The sequence below is a fragment of the Muntiacus reevesi genome, chromosome 5 (assembly GCF_963930625.1).
Source record: "Muntiacus reevesi chromosome 5, mMunRee1.1, whole genome shotgun sequence".
Lineage (NCBI taxonomy): Eukaryota > Metazoa > Chordata > Mammalia > Artiodactyla > Cervidae > Muntiacus > Muntiacus reevesi.
This window is the reverse complement of record NC_089253.1, coordinates 96,558,518-96,571,191: the sequence shown is the minus strand read 5'-3', so window position 1 is coordinate 96,571,191 and position 12,674 is coordinate 96,558,518. Positions and strand designations below refer to the sequence as shown.

At 58.7% G+C, this 12,674-nt stretch overlaps 2 protein-coding genes across 2 annotated transcripts in view; one reads left to right on the top strand and one right to left on the bottom strand.

Annotated features, from left to right (window-relative positions):
- PRKCZ (protein kinase C zeta) overlaps positions 1–6,404 on the top strand; it is a 100,679-nt gene extending 94,275 nt beyond the window's left edge. Inside the window, exons 14-18 of the mRNA XM_065935920.1 lie at positions 335–454; positions 1,339–1,418; positions 1,772–1,861; positions 4,317–4,432; positions 4,606–6,404. Of these exons, the coding sequence (XP_065791992.1) occupies positions 335–454; positions 1,339–1,418; positions 1,772–1,861; positions 4,317–4,432; positions 4,606–4,693 (494 nt within the window). The 3' untranslated portion in view covers positions 4,694–6,404. The remainder of the gene's footprint in view (positions 1–334; positions 455–1,338; positions 1,419–1,771; positions 1,862–4,316; positions 4,433–4,605) is intronic.
- A 261-nt stretch (positions 6,405–6,665) lies between these two features.
- FAAP20 (FA core complex associated protein 20) lies at positions 6,666–11,284 on the bottom strand. Its single transcript, XM_065935921.1, has 4 exons — positions 11,179–11,284; positions 10,758–10,893; positions 10,361–10,668; positions 6,666–7,648 (listed from the first exon to the last, which is right to left on the bottom strand). Exons 1-4 carry the CDS (start codon positions 11,238–11,240, stop codon positions 7,576–7,578), a joined length of 579 nt encoding a protein of 192 aa, XP_065791993.1. The 5' UTR covers positions 11,241–11,284; the 3' UTR covers positions 6,666–7,575.
- Between the last annotated feature and the right edge of the window lie 1,390 nt (positions 11,285–12,674).

Below are 12,674 nucleotides of genomic sequence, written 5' to 3'. Positions count from 1 at the left end.
CAATACGATTGAAGTCGCTTAGTAACCAAACAAGGAGGATGGACAGCAGCCGTGGTCCAGAGCAGAGTCTATAGCCCTCCCAGGATGGGGGCCCTATGTGTGATGGAGCTGCACACCTTTGGACACCAGGGGCAGCTGGCTGTCCCTGGGCTTCCTTGACATGAAGATAGCTTTGCAACCCCCAGAACAGTGGACAGAGGGGAGGCCAGGCTGCCTGGGAGATGCTGGGGACACCCAGCCTCAGCTGTGGTCCAGGTCCAGGTCACAGCTGTTGCCCCGTGACTGGACAGCACAAATGGAGAGTCCTGGCCTGACCAGCCTGGCTCTCCCCCAGGGTTCAGTGTGGACTGGTGGGCGCTGGGCGTGCTGATGTTCGAGATGATGGCAGGCCGCTCCCCCTTCGACATCATCACCGACAACCCCGACATGAACACTGAAGACTACCTTTTCCAAGGTGCGCGGGCCATACATCAAGCTCCCTCCATGCCCTGCGGGTTTTCCCCTTTTAGAAGTGGGGGTGAAAGGGTCCCCTGACTGGTCACCATGGCTGCCACAGACTAGGTGTGGCCACCTGTCCACCACTGGCTCTCAGGGAGCAAAGCATGGTGGGCAGGGGGATACTGGTCTTTCACATCCACGGGAAAGAATCTGTCCTGATTTAGCCGAGGCCCCCTTCTCCCCACCTCCGGTGTGCACCTGAGTCCTGGACAGGGGCTGGCTTAGCCTCAGCTCCTTGCCACCTGGGCCCCTGGACCAGAACTGACTGCCCCTAGGATGCTGGCCCAGGCTGTCCCCATAGTGCTCTCTTGTGCCTGTGGACGTGGGGAAGCTGTCCCCATGGTGCTCTCCTGGGCTTGTGGACGTGGGGAGGCTGTCCCCATGGTGCTCTCCTGGGTCTGTGGACGTGGGGAGGCTGTCCCCATGGTGCTCTCCTGGGCCTGTGGACGTGGGGAGGCTGTCCCCATGGTGCTCTCCTGGGCCTGTGGACGTGGGGAGGCTGTCCCCATGGTGCTCTTCTGGGCCTGTGGACGTGGGGAGGCTGTCCAACAGTGTTGTCTGGCACCTGTGGATGTGGGGACATAGGGCCAGCTGAGCTGCTGTTGGTTCATCCCTGATCATGAGCATGCCTGACCGTGGGCAACGGGGGCCTCTGAGGCCTGGAGGCCCTGCTGGGGTACAGGAAGAGGCCCAGGCCACCGTGACTGCCCCGACCCTCCTGCCCAGAAAAGGTTCCCAGTGCCTGGCAGGCTGCTTGGCAGAGCTGACAGGCTGGGGGCAGGGAAGGAGGAGCTGGCGGAGGGGCAGCAGAAGGAACGACTCTCTCCTCCGGTCTTGCAGTCATCCTGGAGAAGCCCATCCGGATCCCCCGGTTCCTCTCTGTCAAGGCCTCCCACGTGTTGAAAGGATTTTTAAACAAGGTACACTTGTGGCCCCCTGTGGCACCCCAGCGGCCATGGCCGCAGCCCTTCCTCAGCTACTGGGGTTGAGGCTTTACCACTTGGTCTGCTAGTTCAGTGCCGGACATGGGTGTGACTCTGCTTCCTTCCTTGGTGGTCCTGTGGATGCTTATTCAGACTTGACAAAAGATAATGAGGAGAAATTATGCCAGAGAGGCATTTCCTGAAGGAGCTTAACCCGCTGGGAGGAAGCAGTTTCACCTGGGTAGGGGGCTGGCCACGGGTGGTTTGCTGACGGTGTTTAAGACCCGCTACTGGCTTGGGCTGCCCTGCTCTGTGCTGATTCGTCCTCATTTGAACTCTGACCTCCCCAGGACCCCAAGGAGAGGCTCGGCTGCCGGCCGCAGACTGGATTTTCCGATATCAAGTCTCACGCCTTCTTCCGCAGTATAGACTGGGACCTGGTAAAGTGGTTGGAACCTGACACCTGCCTCCCCGGGGGAGGGGGGCCTCCAGGGAGCAGGATGGGTGGAAATGGGGGTGCCTTGGGAAACCCTGATTTAGAACAAGGAGGCAGGCTGTGACAAGGCCCTGGGGGCAGTGCTTCCTGAAGGTCCTGAGAGCAGCCTTGGCTGGGGCGTCCAATTCATGCTATGCCGGCTGTCCTGTTGGGGTGTGTTTGGATAGATGAGCCCAGCCATACACCCATTGATTGAGCTCCATGTCCATGCTCTGGGTCAGCTCACAGACACTTCCATTTAACCATCTAGCTAGTCCCAGCTAGACACCCAGGTGCGCTGTGGCCCCTCCCCCTACAGTGGCCCTTGACCCACCCAGTCCTGGGGACTCAACCTTCTGGGTCTGGGCCTTCTCTCACCCCCCACTGCTGCCACCTGGGTCTGAGCTGCCCACATCCTAGACAGTCCCCTGCTTCCTGCCTGGGCCCTGCCAGCAGCCACCTCCTCCACTGGGCCTGTAGGAGTCCCTCGCTGCCCCGACACACTGGGCCCACTCCTGCCTCAGGGCCATGACACAGCTCTGCCCCTCCCAACCTCCATCCATCACCTCCTTCAGACTGCCTCAGCGCACTCACTCCCAGCCCCTTTGGGCCTCCTCTTTGCCATCACACCTCAGGGCTAAGTGGCAGGACTCGGGTGTCACTCTAGGGCAGTACCATTCCAGTTCATTGCTTTTCACTGAGGGAAGAAGAGGTGACACTGTGTGCGACATTCCCGGGGCGGGGATGTGGGGGGGCGGCCATGCGGCCAGGGATGGGGGGTGGGCTTGGAGGACCCCAGGCCAGCACCTGGCTGGCTGCCTTTTCCTCATGGTCTGTTCTGACTTGATATTTAAATCTCTTTAAAGCAGCCCGAGACCTAAAGTAGGGAAAATAGTACAAGAGAAATGCTCCTTTTTCTCTGAATATATTTCACACTGACAAGAATATGGAAATTTGCCTGACAGAGAGAAAGCCAGGGGAGAAGGGAAGGCCTTGTGTCCCCAGAACAGTGTCCAGGGTGTGGCCATGCCCACCAGCTCCCGTAGCCCTGGGATCACAGCGTGCACATGGGCGTGTGGGGACATGCACACATGCACACACACTGATAGCCCCCTTCTGCCAGTGGGTCAGCCTGTCCCCTCTGTTCTGCACCTGCCTCCTGCATCCCCTGGGTGACAGTGATGGGCATCCCTCTCCAGGTGGTTTGGGCGTGCTGGTCGCAGCCCTGACACTACCGGGCGTGACTGGGGGATTCATCTCTGTGACATTCACTCTTCCTGCACCAACTTCATTAGCAGAACCTGTGTGTTCAGCTTCCCAAATCCCCCAAACTTATAGGACCTGTTTCAACCTTCCAGGCCCAGTTTGCTTTTGTTGCCATAAGTGGTGTTCCTAACGCCCTGGCCCCACAGCACAAAGACAGGGTGTGAGCTGGGGTGTACTGGAGGCTTATTCCTGACTTGGTTGGAGCTCTCCCCCTACACAGGGCCTTGGGGACAGTTCCATGTCTCCAACCGGGTCACATGGAGGCCCCACCCAGGTGGGGGTTTCCAGGTTGGCTCACTCAGACCCTCCAAGGGAAGGCGGCTGCCAGTCATGAAAGGCCGGGGTCATCCACCCCTTGAATCAAGCTGCCCTGGCTGTGAGAGCACAGTGGTCCAACCTGAGGGCTGGCCCCTGTCTGTCCTCTGGCTCCAGCTTCCTTTGTGACTGGGACGGTCCCTCCGGGCAGAGACCCCCGTGCCTCAGTGTGGCTCTATCTGAGGTCTGAGGAGCAGGCCTGGCCCAGCACCTGTGTGCAGCACACACCTGAGGGGAAGGGAGAGGATGTAATGTGTGAACGTGGGGGCCCAGGCGCCCCCCCTCGGTAACCGGAGTCACTCTGAGTTGCTCCACCTCCTCCACATGACTCTGCCTTCTCTAGACACCACTGTGTCTCAGCCCCCAAGATGACAACTGGGAGGCAGGGTCTGGGTCCTCATGTGCCCCATTTCCTGCCTGACAAACCTTTCAATGCCATGCATCCCTTTGGGATTAGGAATACTAGTCAGAAATGGCTGTTTAAGGCTTCTCGGGAGGAGGGGTACCAGTGGAACACAGGTATCCCTACCAAGCTCCAGCTCTCTTATGACCAGGGTTCCAAGATTAAAACTCCCCAAACCAGTCTCCTTTGGTTTAAGGAGCGGGGTTGCAGGCCCTTGATGGCGTGGGGTATGTCTCTCATGGCCTGTGCTGCCAGCACTTTTCAGCTCAGGTGGTTTTTCTGACTTTGAGGGAAATTTCTACGCTTTAGAGAAAAACAATTGGCCATCAAATGAGGCTTATATACTTAAGCACCATTTCTTCTGTTTGATTCTGTGGTTTGAGTTTGCACAGCGCCAAGTTGGCACACGAGTCTCTGACCATGTATCTTTCTGCAGCTGGGGAAGAAGCAGGCCCTCCCGCCCTTCCAGCCGCAGATCACGGATGACTATGGCCTGGACAACTTCGATACGCAGTTCACCAGCGAGCCGGTGCAGCTGACCCCTGACGATGAGTAAGGCCTGCAGCATGGTGGGGCGGGGTGTCCAGCTGCAGGGCCGGGACTGCAGGGGAAGGAAGAGTCCCAGGTGGAGGCCAGGCATCAGGGGCGGGGCGTTCTTAGCTCCGGGGCGAGACAGGGCCTGATCTCAAACACGCCCACTGAGTCTTCTCTGTCTGCCGCCGCAGGGACGTAATCAAGAGGATCGACCAGTCGGAGTTTGAAGGGTTCGAGTACATCAACCCACTGCTGCTGTCCACCGAGGAGTCCGTGTGAGGCACCGCGCTCTCGTCGTGGACGCGTGAATGGCGCTGGCCCTGGCCCTGGCCCTGACCCCTGCGCATGCATGCGGGGCCGGGCGTGGGCGGGTGCCCAGGGCAGAACAGCCTCCCCGTGCGGCCCGTGGGCCTCAGGCCCAGAGGAACTTGCTTTTCGCGCCTGCGCCACAGGGGCCGCGGTGACCGTGTCCAAGGGAGAAACTGCCCCCAACTTCGAAGGTGCACACTTTCCACAGAAGCAGAACTGACCTGCTCCACCAGGAGTTGGCCTGTAATGTCCCGAGGAATAAAGTGTCCCTCTGATGCTGGCGCTTCCCTCTGATGCCTTTTTTCCGCGGGGGGCACCCGCCCATAGTCGCAGGCGCGGCCCACGCGGAGGAGGCACGTCCGGAATGTAAGTGCCTGCGCAATGGAGAGTTTATACAAATTCGGAACATTTTCTAAATCCTGGTAAGTTCCTGTTGTTAATATTTAACAAGTATTTTCATACCGAGCATGTCAGCAGCTCCTGTGGTCTGACGCCCAGGTCACACCTTCACCAGGTGGGCTCCATCGGTCCCAACCCGGGCCTTAGACTGACCAGGAAAATTGGGTCATAGAGGTTCTAAAACAAGGCTCACCAAAGCACCCGCAAACCAAAAAAAAAACCCCACAAAGTTGAAAGCGAAATCTGCACAAAATATATTTCTGGAAACACTGAGCAGTGCCTACATATGTCTTGTGTTATGTATTAGATTTTTGGAGAGTATTTTTATCAGGAATAATAATGCTCAGAATTAGACATTTTAAAAGGGTATGTGTATGATGGGCCCTAGCCTTAAAGTAAAGGAGTAAATTTAGCCCCCCCTGCTGGCAGGGCTTACCTCCTCCCTCCCATGACCTGCAGGGGGCACAGTCACTCGGCCACCCTCCCCTTTAGGTAAAAAGCTGAACCCAAGGTTTTCTAGAAAGAGGTAAATCATGTGGGTTTTTTAAGTCCCTGATAATGTCAAGTGTGGCTCAGGCCAGGCAAAGTGGGGAGGAGGGCCTTGTCCACTCTCAGGACAGCGGTCCCTGATGTCCCTTGTGGGTGTGGGTCCCACATAGCCATGCATCCTTGGGCCTCACTTCTCCCAATGTGGCAGCAGCCTGGCGCAGATCACAGTTAAAAGCTAAATAAAGAAGCTGCTGGCTTGGCCCGACCCAGCACAGACACACCAGCCTCCCCGGGTGCCCCCAGATTCCCTGGGCACCTCAGCCAGGCCCCGATGGCAGAGCAGCATCTCTAGAACGTGGAGACTTGCACACACACACCCTCCCCACCCCCCCACGCCGCCCCCGGAAATGGAAGTGAAGGACCCTGGGACAGAGTCAGGGTGGCCTGGGCCTGGTGGGCGTTCTGACCCTGTGGTGACATCATCAGGAGGGCTATGCAGTCACCTAGGGAGACCCCAGTGTGCCCACAACGGGGTCACGTGCCACCTCAGGGACGGTAACACCTCTGCTCAGACAGTACAGGGGCCGTGGATTTGTTCACACTGACAGCATTGATGTCAACGCTGCAGTGGTGCCAGGTATAGCCTCCCAGTCGCCAGTGTGGTTGCTGGTGTACAGACCTGTGTGTAACCTGGGCTCCCAGGCAGGGTGATTTTGTGCGTGGTCCTATGCTTTTATAAATTTAGAAGGCGAAGGATGTGCTCAGGTGGGTCCAGCGGCTCCAGTCACAACACAGCATGTCCTCTGATATGGTTCTTGGAAACAGGCGCCTTCAGGACTGTGAAGCAGGAGACATGTCCTGTGGTTTTGTACAGTGAGCAGTGGGCCGTGGCCCTGGCCTTCCTTCTGCAGAGGGCATGCCCACGAAGGCCACGGCTGCTCAAGTCTTGCACATTATTAAAGACTTTAATGACAATGCGTGCTGTCATCATTTTCATTAAAAGTAGGTGTCTCCAGGAACAAAGGCTTCTAAAGATGATTTTTAAAAACAAGTTTTATTTTTCAGAGCAGTTTTAGGTCCCTCACTTCCATTTCTGGTGGGGAGGAAAACAGAGACCCCCTTCTCCCCGTTACATTCCCAGGGGGTGCACTTGTTGCAAACGAGAGGCTGCACTGACACGTCAGGTCATAAAGTGTTTTTCTGCCCTAAAAATCCTCTGTGCTCTGCCTGTTTATACCCTCTCCCCACTAAACCCTGATAACCACTGATCTTTTTGCTGTCTCCATACGTTCTGCCTTTTCCAGAAAAGCCTAGAGTTGGAATTGCTCAGCTTGTAGCCTTTCAGTGTACCGTGTGCACAGAGTTTTCCTCCATGTCTTTTCATGGCTTGCCTGAAGCCTTTCTTGAAAATACTGACTTCTGGATGGTAACCTTAGACTTTTGCAGCCATGGCTGAGCTGGAGATGAGGCTCTTCCAGAACCTGTGGACTGACGGCATAGGAAAGAAGACCCCCCTGCACAGGGCCTCTGAGACAAAGCTCACACAGGACGTCAGCAGACGGACCTGATGCCTCTCCGCAAATTCCAGGGGCTGCTCTGCATCCCTGCGGCTGCAGGAGCAGGTTTACCTGGGGATTCAAACATGGTCATGAAGCCCGAGTCAAGTTCACGGAGTCAGCAAAGCATCCATTCCCAAGCCACCCTGAGTTCAAATACTCACACTGCTGGTGACACTGTCCCTGTTACCCACCTGGGGTTGGTCCGTCTGCTGGGTGGCTCTGTCCACCTCAGTCATCACATCGCTCAGCATCAGCAAAAAAGGAAAAAGGACTCAATGTTTCAGTATCAACACAAAGAGATGGGACATGAGCACTTCACACCGACACACTTTAACATGCAGCTTTTGGGGACACAGCAGAGAGGAGGTGGCCCAGCCAGGGCGGGGGAGGCATTGGCCAGGCTGCTCACCACTCTATGTCGTCCGTGCTGTCTGCCAGGCACTGGGCCAGGTGGCTGTCGACATCCAGCTGCGCCAGCCTGTGAGCAGAGAAGAGGGAGGGTCATCAGCGGGGAGGGCGCCCAGCCAGAGTATGTGTCTTGCACTTTCACGCCCCTCCTGGGAGCTGACTACATGAAAACCTGAGACGGTGCCCTCGGCTGGCAGAACGGGGCAGGGGTCCCCCCAATGAAAAAGGGCCTTTCCAAACCCTGTTCCTGGGTCCAAGGTCCCCAGGGCACCAGACTCCTCAAGCACCTGCATCTGAGGGCTGGGACCCTGTGTCTGAAAAACCCCAAGAACCCACCTGCGGGTGAAGGGTGTGGGTGGGCTCAGCAGAATCGGCCCCAAGGTGGACATCAGGGTCTTCCCCACCCCCTCCCAGGTAGAAGCCCTATCTCATCAATCAGACAAACTCTGGGTGTTTCTGCCTCCACACGTGCCCCAGGCGACCCTTCCCTCCTCTGAAGGCCACTGGGAAAAGACAGGGTGTGAAGGGTGGCGCCTCGGAGAGCGGTCACTATGAGGATGGGCATACACCTCCGGCCAGACTCAGCCCTGCTGGGGAGAGGATGGCCCATGAGGGTCTGGGCATTGCCTGTGCTGTCCCTCAGTGGGGAGCACCGTCTGGGCTTTCCTCAGAACCCCCTCAACGAGAGCTCTGAGGTGGATCCCACTCGAGCCCAAAGCCTGCTGCGTGGACTGATGGTCCAGACCCTCCAGGACACCCAGCAGTGCAAGGGGCCTAGGGACCAGTGAGACCCCATGGGCCGACTTGGGTCTCGTGCAAATGCAGGCACCCATCTCATGTCTAAAGTGGCAGGTGGAGCCAGTCTTCCTGACCACCCCGGAGCTCGTGATACAGGGACCTGGAGGGGTGCTCACATGCAGTCTGTGGAATCCACCATGTGACAGCCCTCGGGTCAGAGAGGAAGCTCTAGAACCACCGGTTCTGAGTGACCTGGAAGCACTAGGCTGCCCAAAGCGCCCAGGCTGCCCATGCCTCCTGCAGACCAGCAGCCCGCCTCACCCCGCTGCTCAGAAGGTGGCAAGGCTTCCACCTCTGGTCACAAACATTGCCCAGAATCCTGAAAGCAAACAAGACTCATTTCGGCTCCCTTGTGCCCTGGCCTATCCCCAAGGAGAGGGGTCCCCAAGTCACTCTGCTGCCTTGGGGTGGGGCCTGGCCAGGGCACGCTATCCTTAATCAAAGGGAAGAACGTGTAAGAAGCACTCCAGCCGCATGGAGACCTGGACCGCCCACACCAACACCTACGCTGAGGCACTCTGCCAAGCCTTAATCTGACTGCTCAAAGAGCTCAGACTGGAACATCCTTCCAAAGTCTTAGGAACTCCTTCTTAGACGTTTAGAAAAGCAAGCGATTCAAAAACAAAAGCTGCCCCTACAACAGAGAGGCAGGGCTGGGGTGCCCTGACAGTGTCGGGAAGCTTCAAGGGCATCTTCTGCCAAGAAAATGAATTTCCCTCCAGGGCTTCCAATGACATTTCTGTCCCTGGGTTTCTCTCAACCGGTACGAATCAAGGGGACTTAGTATTTTCAAAAGTGTTCACAGCTTCCTCAGGACGGGCAAGGGAGCTGGTGTCTTCAGACCACAACCATCCAAGAGCCTCAATATGGGACAAGAGGTGTGTTCGGTGAAACACTGGGTCTGAGGACGTTTTACAAATTCTCCAGAGCACAGGCATCTCAGCGCAGCTGCCACACCTGCCCTCCCACCATGCCAGACCTGTGCCTACTGGGGGGGTTTTCACCACAGGTCCTCCTGGGGACAGTCACCCCCTTGCCCTCACTCCCTGCACACTGAGCTGTCCAACCTCTCAAAGGCTTGGTTCCTATAAAACATCACCATTGGAGGAGCCTGGATATCTGAATGCAGACCGTGTTTCTTCTCCCCTCTGCAGTCTGTGCTGCACATTTTGCTAACTGTTTTGATAACTTTTGTCATCAGCTGCCATTCCCTTCACCACTAGGGCTGATTTTGTTTCCAAAAAACCAGAGATAAGGCACGTAATTCAACACAGTCTCCAGGCCACAGGACACACAAAGACCAGCTACCAAAACCTGCCGTCTATCTCCTACATCCGGCCAAGCTCCTTCCTGCTGTCCTGACCCCCACGATCTCCATGCCTGTGTCCTTAGCTATGTGACACATGGCTCAAAAGCTGGGCAGGTGGGACTTCTTAGCAAAGTCAAATTCCATCACCTTACTTTACAAAATGCATATATGTTGGATTTCTTAAACAAAAAAAAGGCATCTCTAGACACTGAAACAAAGTCTTCATTTCTAAAACTGGCAGTCCACCCACGGGGAAGGTTGCCAGAGGAACCATAACAAAAAACTGCTCTGTGACCCACAGCCCAAACTGGCCCTGGAGGCAGTCTCACCAGAGGATGCCAGTCACCACCAAGTTCCCGGATGTCAGTGTGGACCCCATTAGAGCCAGAGCCTCCCTGCCCTCCCACTGTAGGGGCCACGTCTGGGAGGCTGCAGCCTGTCAGCAGGGCCCCAGGCCGGTGTACCTGCAGGGGGACCTTCAAACCCAGCCCTGTGCCCTCTGGCTGATCAGCACCACCTCTGCACTTTGCCAACTTTCTATGCATGAAATTTCACTTTAAAAAGTCAAAGTTGAGCTCAAGTACCCTAGCCTTCAGAAATTGCCTGTGGTTTCCAAACAGGGCAGGGGCCACAGGGGTGGCAGTGGAGGGGAGGGAGGCCCAGGGGGCCACTCACCCGGGGGAGAAGTCGACTTGGCACATGGGACAGCTCTGCAGGGTTGTCGCCGTGTCCGCCGACGGCTGTCGCTGGGAGGGCTGCTCCTCCAACGGCTGCTCCTCAGCGCTGGGGGTTCCGCGGAGCTGGGGCGCTGGGTGTTCTTGGGGGGACCCCGTGCGCCCCCGGGCCGCACTGAGCACAAGATCGGGGCCGCCCGAGTCCCCGCCTCGCCCCGGCGGGGGCGGCGGGAAAGGCGTCCAGAAGAAAGTCTCGGTTCCCACGGTGAATCTTTCCGGGGGCGGGCGCTCAGGGGTGCGACTGGGCTCCTGCAAGAAGAGATCGTCGGACCGCGCCCGCCTGCCCGCCCTGGCCCAGCTGGAGACCCGGGGCCACGCGGGGGCCACTGCACACGCACCTGGCCGGGGAAGGCGGGCAGCGGCGGCAGCTCGCCGTCCACGTTCAGGTCTGCGCTTGCGATGCGCAGCAACTGAGTCCACAGCTTCTCGCACTCGCCGCCGTCCGGGAGGGACCCGTGGGGATTGCTCGGAGGTCTGGGGCGGCGAGGGTGGGCATAATAACTCAGCGCGGGGGAAGCGGGGAGCGAAGCCCTCGGGGAACCGAAAGGAGGACTCAGCGGGGAGAGACTAGGGGTGCAGCTCTGCAGCCGGGAGGGAGTGGGGTGGGAGGAGGGCTGACGGGGCGGGTTCGAGGCGGGTTCCAGGGAGCACGTGGGGACGTGACACCCGGCTACCACTTGGCCGGGGACACGAGGCCCCACCCGGGACGCTTCCCGCCCCCAGGTCCGCGCCGTCCCCAGCCCCAGCCCCCGACCTCACCTGGCCCTCGAGGGTGGCTTCCGACGGCTCAGACTCAGCCGCGACCTCCGCGTAGCCTCCATCCGCCCAGACGCCGCGCGTCCGGCGGAAATGAGCGGCCGGCGCGCCAGACCCCGCCCCCGACACAGACCCCGCCCACAACAAGACACACCCCCAGGACCCCGCCCCGGGCAGCCCCGCCCAGATAAGACAGGTCCCAGGGGCCCCCTCTTCAATGACCCAGCACCACCCAAAGACCTCTGTGGACCCAAACTCTCACTCCCACCGGGGCGCTGGACTCGACCCCCAGACTGTGAGGTGACCTCCCTCTTGTGGCAGTATCGGAGGGAGGTAGACGGAGGCCAGGGTTGCTCCTTCCCTCGCGATGGCAGGACTGAGGTCGCGAGGCTGCCTTGCCCTGAGGGAGACATTTTCCAGCTGAGCCAGGGGTTGCCGACCTCACCCCTTAGGCCCGGGTCTGCAGAGACCTCCGAGGAGGAGGAACTGGGCAGGAAGGCGGCCGGGGGCCCTGGCGTCCCCACCCGCCGCTGGTCCTGACTCTGCCTCCTTCCTCTGCCTGGACAATCCTGAGCCTGGGAGATCGTTTCCAGGACGTCCGCGTTTCCTTACAGGAGGCAGGAGCCTAGTTTCCTTAATTAAGAGACGGAGAAGTGAGAAGACCAGGACCCGGGTCCTCGGAGGGCCTGCGAGGGGCTTCCTGGACACCGTGGGCCCTGGGCGCTCTCTGAGCCAGCGACCTTGCAATCCGCCGCTTGGTGGCAGCAGATGCCCAGCCACCCTTGTCCGTTCCGCTGGTGCAGTCGGTGCCCTGGTGTCCCATCAGGGCTGAGAGGTGCAGGGGGTACTGGGTGGCAGCCGGCTCCTCTCCAGGCCACAGGCAGATGCTGCCGTGGTCATGAGCTCTCTCTGGCTCCCCTCCAGCCCCACAGCTTCGGGGACTCTGTTCTGCACCCCATTCTGCAGGAGCTACCATAGCCTCCTCACCTCCGCCCCTCTTCACATCACAGACTGCCTTTTCCAACTCGGGTCTGTGGCACGCTCCAGCCCCTGGGCATCCCAGTCCCCAAGCTGAGGCCACCCAAGTGACCTCCATCCAGCTGCCACGCAGACCTCCAGAGCAGAGTGGACTCTCCTGGGCCAGGGACTGGTCTAGAAGCTGAAGACGCCTGGGGGAGCGAATGAGACAGAGCTCTCACCTGGAGCCTGCCAGCTCCTGGGAGACAGCCTGTGCGTGTCTAAACAAGGGTACTGCTGCAGTGGGTGGTCTCGGGGCCCCAGAGGAGGTGACCTGCCACTTTCCCAGGTGAGAGAAGCCCACGTGAGGGGATTCACAGGCGGACCTGGAATGTCTCGGGGACTGGTTGACTGAGGACCCCCATATGGCTCGCGTCTGTGATCCCCAGCCACAGCCCCACTACCCTCTCCCTGGCTTCAGTCTCCACTCCTTCAGAGCTGTTCCCAGAAGCGTCACTGCATATCTGCATGCCCTCCTGGAG

Coding starts and splice junctions, on each gene's coding strand:
- FAAP20 (XM_065935921.1), bottom strand. CDS start 11,240: ATGGAGGCTACGCGGAGGTCGCGGCTGAGTCTGAGCCGTCGGAAGCCA. Junction 10,669..10,757: donor TGCCCGCCTTCCCCGGCCAG/GTGCGTGTGCAG, acceptor CTCTTCTTGCAG/GAGCCCAGTCGCACCCCTGA. Junction 7,649..10,360: donor CAAGTCGACTTCTCCCCCGG/GTGAGTGGCCCC, acceptor CTCTGCTCACAG/GCTGGCGCAGCTGGATGTCG.